The sequence below is a fragment of the Melanerpes formicivorus genome, unplaced genomic scaffold, assembly GCF_026170545.1.
Source record: "Melanerpes formicivorus ecotype bairdi unplaced genomic scaffold, bMelFor1.0.p_v2 SCAF_8, whole genome shotgun sequence".
Classification (NCBI taxonomy): domain Eukaryota; kingdom Metazoa; phylum Chordata; class Aves; order Piciformes; family Picidae; genus Melanerpes; species Melanerpes formicivorus.
Genome location: NW_027142360.1, coordinates 7,921,914 through 7,945,022, shown reverse-complemented (window position 1 = coordinate 7,945,022; position 23,109 = coordinate 7,921,914). Strand labels below are relative to the sequence as shown.

The 23,109-nt window shown below is 42.4% G+C and overlaps 1 protein-coding gene across 3 annotated transcripts; it reads left to right on the top strand.

Moving 5' to 3' along the window:
* Positions 1-194: 194 nt before the first annotated feature.
* On the top strand, positions 195-23,033 carry RECQL (RecQ like helicase). 3 transcript variants are annotated; one of them, XM_068141921.1, is made up of 15 exons: positions 195-529; positions 2,636-2,708; positions 5,210-5,407; positions 6,485-6,664; positions 7,411-7,517; positions 8,400-8,598; positions 9,824-9,990; positions 10,526-10,607; positions 12,180-12,328; positions 12,662-12,779; positions 14,325-14,463; positions 16,027-16,118; positions 17,789-18,008; positions 18,920-19,049; positions 19,265-23,033. In XM_068141921.1, exons 2-15 carry the CDS (start codon positions 2,693-2,695, stop codon positions 19,436-19,438), a joined length of 1,971 nt encoding a protein of 656 aa, XP_067998022.1. In that variant the 5' UTR covers positions 195-529; positions 2,636-2,692; the 3' UTR covers positions 19,439-23,033. The 3 variants fall into 3 exon arrangements, with proteins under 3 accessions (XP_067998022.1, XP_067998025.1, XP_067998023.1); XM_068141922.1 differs by having other exon boundaries at positions 219-239; XM_068141924.1 differs by lacking the exon at positions 6,485-6,664.
* Positions 23,034-23,109: the final 76 nt, after the last annotated feature.

Sequence of the window (23,109 nt, the reverse complement as noted above, 5' to 3'; positions counted from 1 at the left end):
GCCGATTGGAGGAGCCAGCGCCAATCAGCACCCGCGTTGTTCGCGCAGCTGCGCCCCCGCCAGTCTCAGTCCCCGCTTCTCTGAGATCAGTAGCGCAGACGGGAGCCTCGCGGGGCCGCTGTTGATTGGGGCAGAGCGGCTGCATGTGGTCACGGCTACGCTCGTCTCCGCCTTGTGATTGGCTGTGGGAAGGCGGTAGCGGAAGAGGCGGAATCGGGAGAGGAGCCGGTGGCCCCGGTGTGAGTAGGGTGGAAGTTGTGACCAGCACTGGCCCTCACAGGAGGGACGGGGTGACGGGTTGTAGCGGGGACTAAGGCCACGTCCTCCTGCACCAGGCGTGGGGTCCCGGCACCCTCCCTTCTGTGCTTTCTCGCTTCCCCCCACGGCCCGCCAAGCGGGTCGCTCCCCTGCCAAGTCGTGACGGCTCCGCCACACAAGGAGTGCGGCCGCCTCGGTGGGGCGGGCACTCACTGCTTTTCCTGCCCACGGCTCGCGTTCGGCTTGCAGGAGACGGATGTTGAAGCTTCCGGTATAAATATATCCTTGCTGTCGGTTTGGCTTGTTTTCCTTTCCTAATGAAGTGTCTTCTCAGGGTTTTATGGCCAGATGGAAAATTTTATATCCAGTTAGACTACCTCTGACACACCGTGTTTGTGCATTTAGTGTTGCTTTTAGTCACTAATTTTTTAAGTGTTCTTTGTTTGATAATGCCTTATTAACGTCTCTTCTTAGAGTCTGGGCAGAAGAGGTTTGATTCGGAGACTGCATAGCATGCGGCGTAAAAAAGCTTCTGGTGCCGAGTTAAATCTGCTGGTTGGAAGTGACATTGGCTACTGATCAGTCTGGTTTAGGCATGGCCAGCATGCTCTTTCCCCTTTTCCCCCACTGCTGGACTACTTAGGAAAGGATGTAATGGGAGGAGTTCACAGGAATTTAGCTGATTTGATAGTGGGCTGACTCTGTCTCATGAGCGAGATGCCTCTGCTAGCCCTTTGTCCACTGTGGTTTGTGAGGTAGGAGTTCATCTTTACGTAGTTTCTTAGGATTTTTTCCTGTGGGTTTTGTTTTGTTCTTTTTTAGGAATCAAATTATAATTGGGGGCCTTTGTTGGCAGCAGTGATAGAGAATTAGTTATTTTTCTCTGTGTTCCTGCTTGTTCTGAGCTTTGTTGATGCTAATAGTTACAAATACGCTTGGGAGAGTGGCAGGTGTCATGAAGACAGAACTATGTAACTCAAATTGTGTGGGTGACCTGGGTGCTACTGAGTTATGTCCACTTCTTTCTTTGTGTGGACCTTTAACTTCTTTTTAATTGTAACCTCTTCTGGCAAAGACAGTGATTTTTTCACCCACTCTTTTCATATTTATATATATTTCTATTTATAGAAATGCATTCAAAGATTTGTAATGGTAAAATAAGCTTATAGTGAGGATCCACTGAATTTGTTTCCTTTCATCTTCTGTCAGATTTGGCTCCTATGGATATAGTATAGGGTTCAGAATTCAACAAGACTGGGAGAGTATAAAGATTCTTGAGTTTTGTATTGTTAACATAGAATAGGGCAAAGAATGTGCTTCAAAAAAAATTAGTCAGTAAGTAGAATTCTAAGTTTATCTCACTTATAAACAATCCCACTTCTCTGGACCAAACTACATTTCTTCTTACTCATAGAAGATCCTCTAGGTGTTATAGGGGCTGTTTTTCTAAGAGACATAATATGATTTGTTCATAAAGTAGTCTTGAAAGAGATTGAGGGGGGGAGGGAGGAAGGGGGAGGGCAGAGAAGGGGAGGTGAATGAGCTATATCACAGATTCATAGAGTGGTTTAGTTTGGAAGGGACCTTAAGGATCATTCAATTCCAACCTCCCCGCCCTGGGCAGGTATGCCTCCCACTAGACCAGGTTGCTTGAGGAGTCATCAACCTTGCCTTGGACACCTCCAGGGAGGGGTCATTCACAGCCTCCCTGGGCAACCTGCGCAGTGTCTTATGGCCATTTTTTTTTGTAATCTCCAGTCTTCATCTGCCTTCCTCAATCATAAATTAATTCCCTCTTGTCCTTTCACTAGAAGCCCTTTTAGAAAGTCCCTCCCCAGCCTTCTTGTAGGCCCCCTCAATGTACTGGGAAGCTTCTCTAAGGTCTCCCCAGAGCCTTCTTTTCTCCAGGCTGAACAGCCCCAACTCTCTCAGCCTGTCCCTACAGGGGAGGTGCTCCAGCCTTCTGATCATCTTTGTGGCCCTCCTCTGAACCTGCTCCAACAGTTCAATGTCCATCCTATGCTGGGGCCCCCAGAACTGGATGCAGTACTCCAGGTGGGGTTTCAGGAGAGCAGAGCAGAGGGACAGAATCACCCATGCTTCTCAGAAAACGTGTGACTTGGTCAAAATTCACTTGGGTCATTTAGAAGACCAATGAGCCTCAGCCTTAGCAACTGATTGTGCGTTGGTGTCTGTCCCTTTTGCAAAAGCAAAAAAGTGTGGTGTTATCTAGACACCTATTTATATAGAGAGGTTAACCCAGTACTTCGAACTGCTATGTTAACACCTCTTCTAATAATGAAGAAGCTCTTGCAGTGAATTTGTTCTAAGTTTAGAAGGATTACTCATGAAATACTTTTTGTTTCATTATTCTTAGTGACAGCTGCCTGATTAAGTAAGGCCTCCGAAGGATAACGTTCTCTACCCTCCAAAGATGTCAGCTGTTGCAGGTAATCCAGAACTGGTATTTTTCTATCTTTTAGCTAACAGACACACTCACCTGATGTTATTGATTGTTATTTCTATTAACTTAATGTACGTGGAAAATTGTATGAAGTCTGTCTTCACAGAATGATAGGGATCGGAAAGGGACCACTGAAGATCATCTAGTCAAACCCCTCTGCTAGAGCAGGCTCACCTTATACTTCAGATTTGAAGGAAAAGTTCTTCTACTGCACAACATTTTGGCTTTTAGGTTGAAACTAAAACAAGGGCAAGTTAGTCCAGGAAATTATTTGGTTTTCAATATTTGAAAATATGCTTCATATTTCATATTAAAATGCACTTTGTGTTTTAAGATACCTTCAGCTCTTTCCTGCTAAGCAACAGCATTTAGGAAGACAAGTGTCTCCATTTTGTGCCATTTGTAGTGAGCACATCTTTTCCCATATCATTTTGTTCCATGAACAGATTATGTCTGTTATGCTTGGACAAAAGTCTCTTACTTCTTGGGGTGAGAGGGAGGAAGACATTTCTAGAACCCTGAGCGTTTCTGGCCTGGCTGTGAGATAGTGGTACCTGCTTGGCATGATGTGGGACTGAATTTTGGAACACAATCTGTAACTTAGATTTGTATTAGGACACAAAGATGCATATTCCTGCCAAAGATTAACTTAATGTAACCCTAGCTCCTAGCTTTTGGGGAATGCTTGCTGCTTCCCCCCCAAGCACAACTGGTTCAGAAAGGCTTTTTGTCCTCTGTGTTCAAACCTTGACGTTCAGCAGATCCTCTGGTTCTACATAGGAAGGAGATGAGGGTGCCTGAAATGTAGCTTTGTGATAATGCTCCCTTTTCCATCTTCATAAGACCTTTATTGCTGATATTAATATTGCTTCTCACATGTAAATGCTTTCTATTAAAATTGTTCTCACATTGTTCTCACCTTAGAATTGGCTGAAGTGCTCATCTTCATTGTAAAGCAGCCTTAATATCAGGGCAGATGCAATATGTTTTTTACTGCTTAACATGCAGCTGCAGTAAAGAAAATAATTTCAAGTGTTTCTCTGGAGAGGCATTGCTTTTGAGAAAATGGATTATGATGCTTTTTTACCTGTCAATCAATGCAGGCAACAATGGTGTTGCTCATCAGACAGAGAGGGATCTGGGGGTGCTGATCGACAGCCACCTGAATATGAGCCAGCAGTGTGCCCAGGTGGCCAAGAGGGCCAATGGCATCCTGGCCTACATTAGGAATAGTGTGGTCAGCAGGAGCAAGGAGGTCATTGTGCCCCTGTGCTCTGCTTTGGTTAGGCCACACCTTGAGTACTGTGTCCAGTTCTGGGCCCCTCAGTTTAAGAAGGACATTGAGACACTTGAATGTGTCCAGAGAAGGGCAACAAGGCTGGTGAGAGGCCTTGAACACAAGCCCTATGAGGAGAGGCTGAGGGAGCTGGGGTTGTTTAACCTGGAGAAGAGGAGGCTCAGGGGTGACCTCATTGCCCTCTACAACTACCTGAGTTGTTGTGGCCGGGAAGGGGTTGGTCTCTTCTCCCAGGCACCCAGCACCAGAACAAGAGGACACAGTCTCAAGCTGCGCCAGGGGAGGTTTAGACTCGAGGTGAGGATGAAGTTCTTCACCGAGAGAGTCATTTGTCATTGGAATGTGCTGCCCAGGGAGGTGGTGGAGTCACCATCCCTGGAGGTGTTCAAGAGGAGATTGGACATGGCACTTGGTGCCATGGTCTAGTCATGGGGTCTGTGTTGATAGGTTGGACTCGATGATCCTCGAGGCCCTTTCCAACCTAAGTTATACTGTGATACTGTGATCTTTCACATACTGTACTGGAGATGACAACTTAGAGGATACCTGGGTCTTTACGTCCCACTAATATATGAAATGCATTGCTCAGTATTTTTACACAGCACATACAATATTAGCTGTTATAATTGTATCAGTGGGCCTGTCAGACTGTCTGCTTCTCTTGATCCTCTCCTATGGGGACAGACTGTGACCATTGGGGCTGTTCAGCCTGGAGGAGAGAAGGCTCAGGGGAGACCTTACAGCAGCCTTCCAGTATCTGAAGGGGGCTACAAGAAAGCTGGAAAGGTATGTTTTAGAAGGGCTGGTAGTGATAGGATGAGAGGGAATGGATTTAAACCTGAGGAAGGTAGATTTAGACTGGATATTAGGAAGAAGTTTTTTACAGTGAGGATGGTGAGATGCTAGGACTATGGATGTGGATGTGTCCTCCCTGTGGTTGTTTAAAGCCAGTTTGGATGGGGCCTTGAGTGACCTGATTTAGTGGGAGGTGTCCCTGGCCATGGTGGGGGGGATTTGAACTAGGTGATCTTCAAGATCCCTTCCAACCTAAACCATTCTATAAATCTGTGAATCCTTTGTGCTTATTTTTTGTTGTTTTCAATGGGCAAATGAAATAAAGTATCCTTTAAAACTGAGACTGGCAATTTACTGTAGTCTTTATTCTGCCTTCAACTTGTTTTTCTCTTCAGTGCTAGAGGAGGTTCTGGTTTCCATTGAAAATGAGCTGCAGGCAGTGGAGATGCAGATTCAGGAGCTTGTGGATAAACAGCAAGAACTCATTCAAAAGAAGCTGAGGGTACAAAGTCTGATAAAGCAATCCTCAGGAGACTCGGAAGCAAGTGGAAGTAAAGACACCGAAACTTCTCCTGAGGCATGGAATAAGAAAGGTTTGCAGAGTAAAAGTCAAATATTCTAACCTAGAACTAATTCAGTAGGGGGAAAATTTATTTGTATTGATTTTGATCTGGATAATGATATTTTCCTAATTCATTTTGTTCTGCTGGGTGGCCTGCCATCTTAGTTACATAGGGTAATGCTTGTACTTCACTCCCTGAACATTCCTAAACACTAATCTGAGTTCTCCTGAGCAGAATTAGCACAAGAATGGCTTGTTCTAACTATTTTTATTCTTTTCTTGATGCAAATTCACTGAAGTTAGTGGGAGGCTTTTCTTGGTTTCAGAGAGCCTGGGATCTTGGCTGTGATCTCTAAACTGGGAAGCAATGTCGCCTCAAGTCCCAAAGTTAACTGCTGCGTTGCATGTGGTGTTGCAGTATTGAGTTCCCACAGTTTTTCTTCATTTTAATAATACAAAAATGCTTAGTATGCTTCCTGATGCATCTGATACTTAATTTTCTCAGTATTATCTCTTTATATAATGCAGATTTTGGCTCTTAATAGAAGAAAAAAAGGATTATAGGCATGTTGCAGTCATTACTTTGGAGAAGATTCAACTCCCCCCTCCTTTTTGAAACTAAATGCTTATTATCTTTAGAATACATGGAGAAAAATGGTAGCCCTGACCTCATCACACTGTGGGAGGGAAGTATTTGGGCAACTTAGTAATGAGACTGTTGTAGGGCTCAGTGTCTGGGATTTTTTTATTTTCAGGGTAGGCTTGTCACTTCCATTTGATTTTGTACTAATCATTTAACTTGATCATTAGCATTTGAAGCATTCAACATTAGTGAACATTTCTGTGCAATAAGAGCCTGTAGTCTGGAGGTGGATTGTATTTACATTTCCTATTAGTTGAGACATTAGTTTCATTTCAGATTAATTGAGACAGACTCAGGTTGTGTGTTGCTTTTTTGTGAGGCATTATTGAATCTTTGGACACTGTCCCAGATCTAAATCTGTGTTGCTTCTACATTTAGTTACTGTATGTGTAAATTACCCTTCCTTCTTACATTTTAACTTGGTTATGAAATGTGTTGTGGGTTTTTTCTTTTTTCCCTTTACAGACTTTCCATGGTATGAGAAGATAACAACTGCATTGCAGGGCAAATTTAAACTCCAGAAGTTTAGGTCCTTGCAACTTGAAACAGTAAATGCTGCAATGGCAGGGAAGGATATATTTCTTGTCATGCCTACAGGTGGTGGAAAGAGCCTTTGCTATCAGTTACCAGCTGTCTGTTCTGATGGCATGTAAGGGAAGAAAAAGTCATATATAAGCAATTAGATTTATTTTCTCCTTTATACAGTTACTTGGAGAATTAACACTACATTGGTGCCTAGTATTACAGTATGGGGAAAAAGGGCAAAGATATGAGAGAAAGATTTACTGAAAATATGTGCTTTACTCTCTTATTTCCTCTGAAGATGCAATAGCAGCCTTAAAATAGATGTGCCTTTGAGGTGTGATTGAGATTTAGCTAATTTATCTAGGTTCCTTTCAATATGAAAGAACTTTTTTTAAGGTTTGTCAATATATTTTTCTTTGCCTTTTAATTCAATATAAACTGGAAATTACTGAAGTATGTGTGTCTGCTGTTTGTCTGTCCACTCTCAGGTTTTAGCTTCAGAGTGTTAGAGACTTACTGATTTTTAGAACTAAATACTCAGTTTTAGTTACTTTTTTTTTCCTAATAACCCATCAAATTACATGGAAGTTTACTTCTTTACAATGACTGATTCCTGGCATTGCTTAATTGTGTGGTAAATGAGCGCCTCATGACTTCATGACACAGAGGCGAATCCCAGAATATGTATCCCTGTGTGACATAGTACTCATTTATTAGCTATGGAGAGGAATCTGCTACTGTGTATGAAGTTCAAGCTCAAGTTTTGCAGTTCTTGCAGAACAGGTCTGTTGCATTAGTAAAAAGTATTAGAGGAGACATTTGTGACATCTGAACTGTTCAGTTTGTACAATGATTGATTGTTACAGGTTTCACACTTGTGATATGTCCTTTGATATCACTTATGGAAGATCAGCTCATGGTTTTGGAACAGCTTGGCATTTCTGCAGCTTTATTAAATGCCTCAAGCAGCAAGGTATGTTTAACTGTCAATGGTTTTTGTGGTGTACGTGCTGGCCTCATGCCTCTGTGTATGTTATGTATGAATACTAAATGAAGTAGCTGTAACAGCTGATGCCATACGGATAATGGGAATAAGTATCTCACATTCTCCTTCTAATGAGAAGATCACAGGTGAACCACACCTTTCATGGAATTAAGTAGATTTAATGGGGCTATTTAGGTGATGTGAAGTACCTTTTGGCTGGTGTGTGTTGTGGGTTTTTACTCAATTTGGAGATTTTAAAGAAGTAGCATGTTGAGCAGTGCAGGCTTTTACATGAAAGTATCTGTCTTACTTTAGGATGGTAAGCTGTTTGATCCAGAGGCCAAGAAGCAACTTATTTCCCAGTCTGTTATTGGTCAATTGTTTTTTTACAATGAAATACATTTTGCTGACTACCAGAAGGCTGTGGTCATTAACTTGCACATGACACTGGATTTGAAAGATTAGGCCTAGACTTGATACAAGGTGCCAAACTTGGAGCTGTCTTTGAGAGAGAGTGCTTTGAAAACTCAGTATTGAAGACTATAATTGTGTGTACTTGGAGTAACACAGGCATGTTTGGTACTTTGTAGTTGGTTGGGAAAATAGTGATGTCATGTGATGAAGCAAAGACAAATACTTGTTTTTTCAAGGTTCTGTGACAGATTTTGCAAGTATTAAAATTAACAATTTTACAGATAATGATCTCCTGCAACAAGTTATAGTAGTGGTAAATACTGTAGGACAGTCTGTCAGTCTCTGTTAATTGCCTTTATGACTTCATTAATAACGTCATAAGAATCTTCGTGCTAAGCAACTTCAGTTTGTTGTCCTAGTTTGTCAGCCCCTGATTTCTCCTTTTGTGTTGAACAGGAGCACGTGAAATGGGTTCATACCGAAATGCTAGCCAGAAATTCACAGCTGAAGCTCATTTATGTGACCCCGGAGAAGATTGCAAAGAGCAAAATGTTCATGTCAAAGCTAGAGAAAGCTTACCAAGCCGGGCATCTCGCTCGCATTGCTGTCGACGAGGTCCATTGCTGTAGCCAATGGGGCCATGACTTCAGGCCTGGTATGCTCCTTAGAAATTCACCTTACAGTGTTATTCAGGCATCAATAAATCATGAGTTAGGCCTGAGATAAAGCTAGTTGCTTTCTTCATGTGTTAAGTAAATACTTGGTGTACGGCAAATACCTGTGGTAGCTCAAGGACTTTAAGGTTTGTTCCCAAATTGCTGTACCCTTCTCCAGGAGCTAAGCTTATGCAAATGAGGGTGAGTTCTACATAGATTTTACTGTCAATGTTATGAAAAAAAACTCCTCTATCAGTTTAATGGAAGCTTAATAAACCAAAAGTTTTTGGTCACCATCTGTAATATGGACAACACAGTCATCTTTAATCTACCACTGCATGAAAAAGTATCACTCTGTACACTGCTCTCTGACGCTCTGGGTGACAGAGATAAACATATCTTGTGAATTTACAAAATGTTCTTAATAGCTTCTTAAGCAAGTTGAAACAAATGCCCTGGATTTGCAGGGAAATGAAGTGTGCTTCAGTTTGTTTCCTATTTTGTCAGCTGTAACTGTTACTTAGTTTTTCTTTGCCTTTGAGAGAAAACCTGATTGGAAGGAATGGTAACTCTGAAGTCAACCTTTCAACCTTTGCAGTTTTGTTAAAAACAGTGTCTGAGCAAAGAGCCATGCCAGTTAAACAGGCAAAGTTGAATGCCTCTGGCTGCATTCCTGTGCTAAAGCAGCACTGAGCCTTTAAAATATTCCCTTAGTACAGTCTGGTCTATATATCCCAATTCCACGTTGCTGCTTTATTAGCAGAGCTGTGTTTATTGAGCAGCTGTTTGTAAAAATGGCCTTGCAGAAGAACCTGAATGTTGGTTATTGCCACGCTGCTTGTATTTTTCTAACTTTTAAAGAACTCTGAATTGTGGCTACTTGTGTATAATTCAGTTAGAAGAGAAAGCATCTATTTTGATAAATACTTGATTTCAATGTATCAATCAGTTCTGCAGTAAATCGATCAGTAATAACATTTATTGCAGTATTACCCCATTGATTGCTATCTCATTAATATCTTCTAACCTTGGAACTCTGGTATGAGAAACCTTTTTCTTTCTCCTTTTTGATTTCAATCTATCAATTGGTTCTGTACTAAATTGATCAGTAATAATACTAATTGCAGTATTACCCCACTGAATGCTATCTACATTAATATCTTCTAACTTTGGAGCTATGGTATGAAACACCTTTTTCTTTCTCCTTTTTGTTTTCTTGCTTAGACTACAAGTCTCTTGGTATCTTGAAAAGACAGTTTCCTAATGCTCCCTTGATTGGATTGACAGCAACTGCTACAAATCATGTTTTAAAGGATGCTCAGAAAATTTTGCATGTTCAGAAGTGCATTACCTTCACTGCGTCTTTCAACCGGCCCAATCTTTACTATGAGGTATGTGTTAGTACCTGTTTGACTGCACTGCATTCATCTTATCTTCTGTAAGTTACAGTTGATGAAACCTAGAGTAGATTTTTGAATTATGCATTTTAAGGAGTAGTTTCTCAGCTGAATAGTGGTGTTCTTTCATGACTCCATCTTGCTGAACTTGTCATCTGCAGAGAAACTTGGCTAGTTCTGTCTTTGTGAGCAAGGCTTAGCAGGTAGGACTGTGTACAAGGGAGAAGTAGGTAACAGGTTCAGACTGCTTCCAAATTATTGGAAAGTATGTCATGATTGCAGAAAGTTGTGAATGATTGTGTTGTCCTGTATTTTCAGTTTGACTGCAGGTTCTTTTATTGTTCTTTATGGGAAGACCTGTGCAATTCTCTTTCAACAGGCTTTTGAGATGTAACTGGGCTACTCAAAAAGAATCTAGTAATTCTGGTTAAATGGTAGAGTGGTTGTGTTTATTGTACTGGAAGAAAGATTGTCTGACAGACTGTGTGTTCGCTTGAACTCTCCAGCTTGTGTTTATTATATTTTTGAGGTTCGACACAAGCCTTCAAATAACGAAGATTTCATTGAGGACATAGTTAAGATCATTAATGGCAGATACAAAGGGCTCTCAGGTAAGAAAAAAACAAATTAAGAAGGGCATGTTATTTTCAATCTTCAGTGTTACAGAGATGGTTTCCAGTGATCCTGAAATTTGCAGCGAAATTCTACCTTCACCATACATGGACATCCAGCATTAGAAGGAATAAAATTTAGTAAGAGCTGTACCTTGAGTTTCATTTCTTTTAATTCATCAGTGTTTAAATGTCTTTACAGTTTACTGTAATGTATTGTGATATGATACAATGTTCATGTATATAGAACAATGTTCACCCAGAAAAGAATAAAATAGCACTTTTTAAGACTGTTAAAACAAGGCTCCAAAAAAAAAGCTTCTTACATAGAATCAATAAGGTTAGAAAAGACCTCAAAGATCATAAAGTCCAACCTGTCACCCAACACCTAATGACTACTAAACCATAGCTTCAAGTGCCACATCCAATCCCTTTTTGAACACCTCCAGGGATGGTGACTCCACCACCTCCCTGGGCAGCCCATTCCAATGACCAACAACTCTCTGTGAAGAGCTTTCTCCTCGCCTCAAGCCAAAAGTTCCCCTGACACAGCTCGAGACTGTGTCCTCTTGTTCTGGTGTTCGTTGCCTGGGAAAAGAGAGCAAGCCCCACCTGGCTACAACCTCTTTTCATGTAGTTGTAGAGAGCAATAAGGTCTGCCCTGAGCCTCCTCTTCTCCAGGTTAAACAATCCCAGCTCCCTTTGCCTCTCCTCATGGGGCTTGGGCTCCAAACCCCTCACCAGCCTTGTTGCCCTTCTCTAGACATGTTCGAGAGCCTCAATGTTCTTCTTAAATTGAGGGGCCTGGAACTGGACACAGTACTTAAGGTAACCAGTGCTGAGTACAGGGGCAGAATGACCTTCCTGCTCCTGCTGGCCACACTATTCCTAATGCAGGACATCATGTATATGTCAGTTGGTATCTATGTGTAGAACTTTTTTCATGTTTGATCATAAGACTCGTGTTATTTATTGCCCAGAATGGAGTCTGGTGGGTTGAACTGCATTTTTGTGATGAAAACAGAACTGTAGAAACTGGACTTTGTGCATTCAGTGCATGGTGCAGTGCAAACAAAGATCAGAACCATATTGCAAAGGCCACAGAACCCAATTTTCTGGAGCAGCAGTCTGGCCCTGTTTCTGCTGTGGATCTTGGTGGCCTTGATGCACAACTCCCGAGTACAGACGGTGCTGAAATGATCACACATCCTGTGGCTTTGTGTGTGTAATCTTTGATTTAGCCCACCCTACCCAGACAAAAAGCAGATTTATCTGGAACCTAAGGTGAGATGTCATAAGGAACAGCACCTCTTTAGATAGGCATTAATAACCATTGCTCTCCTTGAACATTAATAGAATATTTCCATGATCATGTTTTCTCTTTGGCCTACAAGTCAAAGTTGGTAATTGAAAATCCCTTCATGGTTACCAGTACTGCAGACTGAATAGACACAAAGATTGTATACTGTGTTTTATTTATTTATTTTTAAGCAGTGGGGATTGTTTGGTGGTTGTTTGTTTATTTTTTTAAAGACATTATAATAAAGCATCTCATCTTCCACTTTTGTGCAGGAATTGTGTACTGTTTTTCCCAGAAGGATTCTGAACAAGTTACTGTGAGTTTGCAGAAACTGGGAATCAAGGCAGGGACTTACCATGCAAACATGGATGCTAAATACAAGACAAAAGTTCATAAAGGATGGGCAGCAAATCAAATCCAGGTTAAGTAGATACTTTTAGTAGATTCATACAATGGTTTAGGTTGGGAGGGACCTTAAAGATCATCCAGTTCCAACCCCCCTGCCGTGGACAAGGGACACCTTCCACTAAGCCAGGTTGCTGAAGGCCCCATCCAACCTGGCACTGAACACCTCCAGGGAGGGGTCATTCACAACCTCTCTGGGCAGCCTGTTCCAGTGTCTCACCACCCTCACTGTAAATAATTTCTTCTTAATATCTAGTCTAAATTTCCTCTCCTCATAGACTTGCATCTCATTTAAACTGTGCTTTGATACACTGATGGTTTCTTAATCTTTATTTTCTTTCTTTTTCAGGTTGTAGTGGCAACTGTTGCATTTGGCATGGGAATTGATAAACCTGATGTGAGGTTTGTAATTCATCATTCTATGAGCAAATCAATGGAGAACTACTACCAAGAGAGTGGTCGTGCAGGTAATGTAAATGGTGACTTTGCAAAAGCCATTTCCTACATCTGTTAAATCAATACATTTATACTTCAGTTTCAGCCAGGTGTACAAAGTGTCTTGTCTTCATGACAAGTTCCAAATTGATTCATGCCACCCTGCTTCTGGAAAGGGGCCTTAAAACAAGTAGAAATTACATTTATGATCTCAGGCTTCTGTACTGCAGTGTAGCAAAGAGTAACTGAGCATCAGTTCATTAAGTTACTTGATTTTTGTGACATCTGTGGCTTGCCAGAATAATTCCATTACTTGACATTGATTTGATATATGTTACAGAAAGGGTAGGAGGTTTTTCTTTGCATAGCAGCTGGGATGTGTGATTCGCTCAGATTGCTTCTAGGTGATGTCTAATCACTGCATGAATTTCAGTGGCTGCATAAATACAAGTAAGATGGGGAGTCTGGAGCAGGAAATTGTAAGGATTGATGAATGTGTAACACCACCAAGTAGCTGATATGGCTGAGCAAAAATGGGTTTCGGTGGTTTGGGGTTTTTTGACCTTGAGCATGATTACTTTTTCAAATAGTTGCATCTATGTGGAGGAAAGCTTTTTAGGGACCCCAAGGGGCAATGAGTTCAGATTTTAACTGTGCTTGTGTGATAGAAATTTGCCTTAGTGCTGGCCTAAGAAACACAAAAGTCATCAAAGTTTATGGGAATTTGCATCTGCCTACATGAGAACCTGGTTACTTTAGATAGTGCTGGAGCTAACAGGAGGCATAGATGTTGGAAGTGGCAATACAAGGGCTGTGTAGGTGCTGAAATAATTGTTTCACAATGTTTATCAGCTTGGTGTGATTAAAGTAAGCCTTTGTTTCTTTTTCATAACTTGATTTAAATGAGATTCTACTGGGGAGGGATTAATTAAACACTGTTGCTCATTTGCTTGCACGCACTACTTGCCTTATGAAACCTTCCTTTTCCCCCTTGACTGCCCATCCAAGTGAAGTTAGTTCCTTTCTCTTACGTTAAACTTTGTAAAAAGTTTAGGGGTTTTAGGCCTTTTCTGTTTCTGGGTATGGTAAACAACAAGAGGAACCCATTAATATAGCATTTGGAGAGATGGGCAATGGGAAGGAAGAGATGATCTAAGTTAAGATACAGAAGGCACAGCTGGTTTTAAACAGACCAGTTTGTTAAATTATACCAAACTCTCTTCATTTGTTTCCATTAATACCTAATAAGGTATTTGAAGCTTATAGTGTCTTTTAATCACACAGGATCTGCCCTTGAACATGTATTTGGCTAGGGTTTTCCAAGGACTGTTAGGATGATTTATCTCTGAATTCCAGTAGGACATTAATTTGATTTTAGTTGGTAAAAGAGGCAAAATCTTTGTTGCATAATATTTTCAGTGTGCTTGATTCTGTACTTGTGAGAAGATTGTTCTAAATCTGTTTTGTTACAGTCATGCCCACTCTATATAGGGGCTGCAGAAGTTCATGTAGATAATACCAGAAAATGCTCTGCTTAAAGTCTGTATGTTTTTTTTGTTCACTTCAATGCATTACAGGTAGAGATGACCAAAAAGCTGACTGCATTTTGTATTATGGTTTTGGAGATATATTCAGAATCAGCTCAATGGTAGTGATGGAAAATGTAGGGCAAGAGAAGCTGTATGATATGGTGTCTTACTGCCAGAATATGACCAAGTAAGTTACTGTGGTGGCTTTATTGCTTAGTTTTCAAATAGGTTACTTTTTGTAGATTGTTTTCCTTAGGGGGTGTCTTTTCAAATGCAAAACTCAACAAGACAACACCAAAGCAAAGCCACCCAGTACACTATAGAAACACGACTGGTGGAACAGTCAAATGTGGAGTTGGTGGGTTTGTGTATTCCTGCACACAGCTGAGTGTTAATGTGTTGCTTGCCTGCTTCAGTAGGAAGTTCTGTGCTGGGGTAAAATGGCAACAAAACACTGTTTGGATTTCAAATCCCTTTTAGAGCAGAGCTGGAATGCTTTGGGCCTCACTCTGAGGTACCAATGTTTAATGGCCATACAAGAATCCACACTGCACTGAGCTATTTCAAATACTTCATGGAAAAGAAGTTGTGGACAAATTATGCATTCAGTACAGCCTTATTTTGGCCTCAGTCTAAGAATTAGCTCACATTCATATGAGTTTTGAACTAGAGAAGGGTAGATTTAGATTAGACATTAGGAAGAAATTCCTCATTGTGAGGGTGGTGGCTTCTAGGGTGGGTTAGCAGTGGTCTGGTTAGTAGGTCAACAGAGGTTCTTCTCCCCCCTTTACTCTGCTCTGGTGGGGCCATGTCTGGAATATTGTGTCCAGTTCTGGGCCCCAGTTCAAGAAGGACCTCAGGGAACTGCTTGAGAGAGTGCAGCCCAGAACCACAAAGATGTTCAGAGGAGTGGAAAGGCTGAGGGAGCTGGGTCTCTTTAGCCTGGAGGAGACTGAGGGGGTGACCTCATTCATGTTTATCAAGATATGAAGGGCAAGTGTCAGGAGAATGGAGCCTGGCTCTTCTCAGTGATGTCCAATGATAGGACAAGGGGCAATGGGTGCAAGCTGGATTAAAGGAGGTTCTATGTGAACATAAAGAAAAACTTTTTCACTGTGAGGGTGACAGAGCTCTGGAGCAGGCTGCCCGGAGAGGTTATGGAGTTGTCGTCTTTGGGGAAATTCCAAACCTTCCTGGATATGTTCCTGTGTGACCTACTGTAGGTGACCCTGCTCTGGCAGGGGGGTTGGACTGGATGATCTTTTGAGATCCCTTCCAACCTCTAAGGTTCTGTGAACATTGGAACAGGATACCTAGGAAGGTGGTATAGGCCCCATCCCTAGAGACATTCAAGGTTAGGCTTGATGAGGCTCTGAGCAAGCTGATTGAGTTGAGGATGTCCATGCTTAGTGCAGGGAGGGGTGGATTAGATGACCTTTAGAGGTGCCTTCCAAGGCAATGCATTCTGTGATTCTTCCTATTGAAACTGCAGATTCCTGTTGATTTTTCTGCTTTAACCAGACTGTTCCTGCAGAAGTGTTTACTGACAGCTACAAGCTCCTGCTGCTAGCATAACTGACAGAGAATACCATGGGACAGTACTTGTTTCGTGATTTATTTTTTTCTGAGCTAGTTCTCTGTGCTTGTTTTGAGACCTGAGCTGACCCAAGGGACTTTCTTTTTGCCACTTGGATGATTTTTAACAGCAATGTATCGAGTGATGTTCTACAGTCCCTCTGTGCTCTTTCAGATGTCGCCGGGTCCTCATAGCCCAGCATTTTGATGAAGTGTGGGACTCTGCCAACTGCAACAAAATGTGTGATAACTGCTGTAGAGAGAACTGTAAGTACATGGTTTTGTAACCAAGGACAGGGAACATGCAGAAGGTTAGCTTAAAGAAATAACCTACTTTGGACAAACTGTGAACTATGCTTGTAATATTAGCTGTTTCCAAGGTACACATTTCTTTAATGAATGTCAATTTTCAGTGGCTTAGTGTTGCCAAGTTCAGGATGTTTAGCAGGATACTTTCTGGTTTGGCTTTTTGCCTGGGGCCAAACAGTTTGATATCTTTTAGGGCTCATTCACCTGTTTCTGAAAGTGAAGGTGTATCAAGAGAAAGGTTGTCCACCTGATTTGAAAAAGTTATGGTATCTGTTGAGTTTTGTTTCAGGGTTTCTTTGGATGTGAAAGCTTTGTTTTGTGAAGAAGCCTCTTGCTCTCTACATGCCAAACTGTTGTACATCCAGGCTCTGGTCTGTATCAGGAATAGTGTGGTGAGCAGGGAGGTCATTCTGCCCCTGTACTCAGCACTGGTTAGGCCACACCTTGAGTCCTGTGTCCAGTTCTGGGCCTCTCAGTTTAGGAAAGATGTTGAGTTGCTGGTGCGTGTCCAGAGAAGGGCAACAAAGCTGGGGAGGGGTTTGGAGCACAGGTCCTATGAGGAGAGGCTGAGGGAGCTGGGGTTGCTTAGTCTAGAGAAGAGGAGGCTCTGGGGAGACCTTATTGCTGTTCACAACTACCTGAAGGGAGGTTGTGGCCAGGTGGGGGTTGGTCTCTTCTCCCAGGCAACCTGTGACAGAACAAGAGGACACAGTCTTAAGCTGTGTCAGGGGAGGTTTAGGCTGGATCTTAGGAAGAATTTCTTCATGGAAAGAGTGACTGGCCATTGGAATGTGCTGCCCAGGGAGGTGGTGGAGTCATCATCACTGGAGGTGTTTAGGAAGAGACTGGATGGGGTGTTTGTTGCCATGGTTTGGTTGATTAGATAGTGTGGGATGATAGGTTGGACTCGATGATCTCAAAGGTCTCTTCCAACCTGGTCTATTCCTATTCCATTCTTTGATATGTAAAGAGAGTCTGAAGAAACCAAGCAGCAGTGGTAGATTTTTAAGTACTTAATTCTTACTGTTGAAGGAGGCAGTTGGTGTAATGCTGTGCCACGATCTGATCATGCACCAGCAGCATCATCATTATGTACTATATGGATGGGTTAGTACTTGAAATAATTATTCATGACAAAGCTAATTTGTCTAATGAAATTAATACCTTTTTTCTGTCTCATTTGGTCTGTGTTTTGAGAGAAGAAATGTCTTGCTTATATTCTTCAATTTTTCTTTGCTCTTCAGTCTTTCCCCAATAAAATAAGGAGACTGTTTACAAAGGCCTGCAGTGATAGGACAAGGAGCAATTGTTTCAAACTGGAGAAGAATAGATTTAGATTGGATGTTAGGAACAAGCTCTATACTACGAGGGTAATGCAACACTGGAACAGGTTACCCGGGGAAGTAGTCGAGGCCCCATCCCTGGAGATATTCAAGGTGACTCAGCAGGGCTCTGGGCAGCCTGATAAGTGGAGGATGCCCTGCTTGACTGTAGGGAGGTTGGACTAGATGACTTTTGGAGGTCCTTTCCAGCCCAAACCATTCTATGATTCTAATGTATATCTGAATGCTATCAAAATCACTATAAAATAACTTGCTGTGTAAATATTACTTCACTTCTGTTTGTAGCATGTGAGAAAAAGGATATAACAGGATACTGCAGGGATCTCATCAAGATACTTGAGCAAGCTGAAAACATGAGTGAGAAACTTACCCCACTGAAATTAATTGACGCATGGTCTGGGAAAGGTGTAGCAAAACTCAGAGTGGCTGAAGTGACTCCACCAAAGCACCCTCGAGAGGAGCTGGAGAGAATTGTTGCCCATTTACTGCTGCAGCAGTATCTGAAGTATGTAAGATGATTCCTTTTTACCTTTTTTTAACACCTAGTAGTAATTTTTCTTTATTCTTGTGCTACTTCTGTGTAGTATTAATGGATATATTCTGTACCTATTTCAGGTGTATTTTTGATCTTTTTTTCCCCCCAAAATGCTATTATATTTCTACTTCAAAATGGTAAAACAGAAGTTAAGAGATGCTGCATCTCTTGCAGTTGAAAAAAAGTTGGGCTCTTCTGTGTTCAGGTTAAACCTTTAAATCTGCAGCAGGCTTCATTTTGGAGAAGTTTGCTTTTTATATGGAGTCTCCTTGGCCATGGGGAAGCAAAGCAAACGAGGTTGCCTGGATGAAGCCTTAGGAAGCCTTGGAGACTTGATGGGGTATTGGAGACTTGACGGGGTACTTGGTGCCATGGGTTAGTTGTTTGGGTGGGTTGGATTGGTTGATGGGTTGGACACGATGATCTTGAAGGTCTCTTCCAACCTGGTTTGGTTTATTTTAAATAAAGACAGGCTGGGTCCTGTGGAAGGTGGTACTCTGAAATTCTAACAAGGCATTCTGAAAATAGCAACAGTGCTGCTCTTGTACACTGGCTGCCTGTGGAGCGTGTGCTCTGGCTTTTCTCGATCAACCTGGTCTAGGGGAAGGTGTCCCTGCCTCTGGCAGGGGCGTTGGAACTAGATGATCTTTAAGGTGCCTTCAAACACAACATTCTATGAAAACATTCTATGAATCTATGAGCTGTGTGAAGTGTTGACCAGAGCCCTTGGATGTTAACTACCCGTATGAACAGCTAAGGCTGAATCAAGCTGTTGTTTGGAATATCCATCAGAAGGGTTAATGTGTCCTGTTTTCCCCCTGCATGATCTAGCCTGTCTTTGTCTCCAGCCTTCACTTGTATCACTGATTTCATTTATGCAGAGAAGACTTCAGCTTCACAGCATTTGCTACAATATCCTACCTTAAGATAGGACCAAAGGCAAGTCTGTTGAAAAACGAGGCTCACGTCGTGACTATGGAAGGGGTAGCCAAGAAGAAAAGTGTTTACAAGGTATTTATCTCTGTCCTGGCTTGCTATGTAGCTATGTTTTCTATTCTAGTTTATTTTAATAGCTTGATAGCTGCTCAGCATGTTTTGGTCTTTTTTTTATAGTAATGCAATCAACAGGATTTAAAATAGACCTCATAAGTATCCTCCTTCTTGGGTGAGGACACTAAAAAAGATGGAAGGCTTACAATTTTAATGGAATTGGTTTTATTTTACAGGACAAACCATCTCAGTCTTCAAATTCAGATTCTCAGACTGTTTCAAAGACTGTCCAGGATTCAGTGGTGAAGAAGTCACAGGAACATAAACGGCCTAACAGTAGTTCTAACTTAAAAGCAAAGAAGATGAAGCTTCAGGCGGGTGGAGATGACCAGCCAGTAGTGCTAGACTGAGCTTCACAGACTGCATTTAGGATCTAATCATGTTTGCTTCTCTGTGGACAATGCAAGATGTAAGTTCAGTTTGTGTTTTAGTAAGGGTAGTTTTTGTGTATTTTTTAAACCAAAAAGCAAACATGGAAACAAGTGCTGTTAAAACCCTCAGGCCTACACTCTGGTAGTCAAGGGAGCAAGGATTCATGTATCGAAATAGCTTATGTGTATCTTAGGGTACAGCAATGGCTACAGAATGTCAATAACTACCCTGTTGCTTTCCAACTCTTGGAAGCTGTAGTGTGTAACAACACTGTTGCTGACTGGGAGAGATTTCTAGATCATCTAGTCCAACCTCCTGCTCTAAGCAGGTCCAATGGGATCAGAGTACTCAGGGCTGTCAAGTAATTTTTGGCTATTCCCAAGGATGGAGATTCCACAACCCCTCTTAGCACCTGTTGCAGCATTTGACTGCCCTCATGACCAACAAAAAAGGACATTTCTTAGAGCCAATTTGTATTTCCTGTGTTGCAACTTGTCTGTTGCCTTTTGTCCAGCCACTGTGCTCTTCTGAGAAGGGTCTGGTTGCATTGCAGCTATGCTTAGCCATTAGGTAACTGAAGACAGCAGCAGGATCACAACTATCACTCCCTTTCTCCCCCCTGCCTTTCCTCTCTTTTAGTCTGAAATAAATTCATTTCTCTAGTTTTCCTCTCTAAGTCCCTGGTGCTTCTCTCAGAGTACCTTGGCAGGTTGGCAGCCCTCTGCTAGACTCAACCCAGTGTACCAGTGTGTTTCTTTCCCTGGGAAGTGCAGAATGTCACCCAACATTCTGGCTGTCGTCTCACAAGTGCTGAATACCCAAAAGAATCTTTCTTCCACATTGCTGGTTCTCCTCTTGTTAATACAGCCTATCCTGCAGAGGCATGCTGCTGACTCACTTCAGCTTGTAATCTCCTGGGAACCTGTTTCCTTTTCTGCAAAGCTACTTTCTAAAGTAGCCTGGTCCCAGCCTGTAGTGTTGTATGGTATGACTCCACCCCAGGTGCAGGACTTTGTGTTTGCCTTGAACTTATGAGGTTCCTGTCAGCCCATATATCCTGCCTGTCCTTCTGGATAGCAGCCCTGCCCTGCAGTGTACCAACAGCTTTCCCAGCCTTGGTGTCATCTGCAGACAGGCTGGAGCACACTCTATCCCTGTACCTAGCCTGTTAGTGAACACTCTAAATTGTATGTGCCCCATTATTGATCTGTGAGCACTGCCACAAGTAAATGGCCACTAGCTGGATTTTGTGCCACAGATCCTAACTCTTTGAAGCAGGTGGTGCAGATGGCTTTCTGCCTACCTTGTATATCTCAGTTATTTGTTAGTTGAAAGGAAATTATGGGAGATAATGTCACGAGCCTTCTGAAATCCATTGCTGCCCTCTTTATTAATTCAGGCAGCTGTCTCAGTCAGCTTGATCCAGGTATGGCTTTTATTTCTGCTAGATCTAGCTGTCTGCTCCAAATCACCTCCATGTCTGAAAATGTCTTCTGGGAGTATTTGCTCCTTCGGTTTTCTGTGGGCTACAGTGAAGCTGACTGGTGTGTGACTCCTTAAACCCTTCTATTTGAAGACACCTGAGATATTTGCCTTGTCCCACTTGTCAGGAACCTCTCCCAGTTTCCCAAGTCCTCTCAGAAATGACAGCAATCTTGTAGTGATCTCTGCTAGCTTCCTCAGTGCAGGCTTGCCAGTGCAGTGACTCGATACAGCCAATTGGGTTAAATGATCTGTAACTCCATCTTCCTGTGGTTCTTCACTCCCATGGACTGTTAGTAGGTCTAGGGACATTAGAGGTCTCAGGGCAGACTTTGCCAGTGAAAATGAGGCAAAAAATGGGAGTCCCTTGGGCTTTTCCATGGCCTGTCTCTAGTTCCTCTACCCCTCTGAGGAGTGGGACCATAATTTTCTTACCTTTCCTTTTACTGCTAAGGTATTTAGAGAAGCTTCTTTACTGCTTTTTCATATCCTTTTCTAGTTCCACCTAACTCTCTTCCTGCATGCTCAGGCAGTGTCTCTGTTCTGGGTACCTTGTACCTCCTGCCTTCTTTTTGTGTTTGAGAGGGCTGAGCTCTCTCTTCACCTGTGCTGGCTTGCAGAACCTTTCACACATAGGAATTGACTACTGGTGTTTTGAGGAGGTTGAGGTTTGGAAACCAAGCAATCAATCAATTTTGAGGTTTGGAATCAGACTGAAACTCCTATTTATCTATTTTTTTCTAAAAAGGCAAAAAAATTATATTTCAACACTGTCAGAACCTGAGACTGAACATGGGAAACCTAGGTGCAAAGGGTTAGACAATGAAAGGAATGCTTGAGCTGTTACCTTGGTAAGTTTGGAAAAACATGTGATGGAATCCTAGTGCTGGTAACCAGCAGAGCCTTTGCTGCCGCTGTGAGCATAGTGCTTTCACTTCCACTTGTGTTGGTCAGAGCTGGGAGTGGAACAGCTGGGTAGAGGGAGGCGGCCTGAAGAGCAGCTCTGCCCACACTTCCAGTGCCCGAGCAGCAACAGCTGTTGGGCTTTCCTTTTGTTTACACTTAACCTTTAAGCAGTGTTTAATCCAGAAATGCAGATGTTGTGGTTGTGCTATTTATTAAAAAGAACCCTTGAGCCATGTGAAAGTTAACAAATTCGAGCAAGTGGTCCTTTCCTTGCCCCTCAGGGTTCTGGAATTCCCAAGGACTTCTTCTACATGCTGCTAGCTAAGCCATGACTGCTCTGCATTAAGGGTCACAATCTCTTTCCTCAGCAATCTCTCCAGCCCAAGGAAAATCTTCAGCTATGGAATTTTCCTGCCTCTCGTTTCAGCAGGGAGAATACCTATGTGAAGCAGCCTCTGAATGCCTGTTGACTACCTTTGAACACCAGTGTTTCAGAAGAAAGTTACTGTGCTGTCAGCCCAACAGCTCCTGCTGATGTCCAGCATTGCTTAGTATTTCATCCCTTTAACTGAATTAATTCACTATGGTATAGGATATTAAGGAATAGCTGAAATTGTTGGGCTTTATGACCTAGGCACTAAATTATGCCTAGCAACTAAAAGAGGATTTAACTCAAGTGAGCCTGCGCGTAAAGAGTGCACTTCATGTAACTAAACCTGTAGCCAGGGGGCTAGTGATGATTGAGAACAGCTTTAACACACACTTGCAACTTACTAGCCAGATATTCTGTCACTAGCTACAAGTCAAATTGGAGTTTAGTACCTGCAAAAATGCCTGATGGTGGAAATGAGGACAGGGCAGAAAGTATTCAAGACACATAATCCCCATGGACTTTTTCATCAAGTGACTCTAGGAGCTGTCGGTTAAGAATCCCATTGCGATACAGGACTCATCCAAAATAATAGAATAATAGACTAAACCAGGTTGGAAGAGACCTTCAAGATCATCGTGTCAACCCATCAACCAATCCAACCCACCTGAGCAACTAACCCATGGCACCAAGCACCCCATCAAGTCTCCTCCTGAACGCCTCCAATGATAGTGACTCCACCACCTCCCCAGGCAGCCCATTCCAATGGGCAATCACTCTCTCTGTATAGAACTTCTTCCTAACCTCCAGCCTAAACCTCCCCTGGTGCAGCCTGAGACTGTGTCCTCTTGTTCTGGTACTGGCTGCCTGGGAGAAGAGACCAACCTCCGC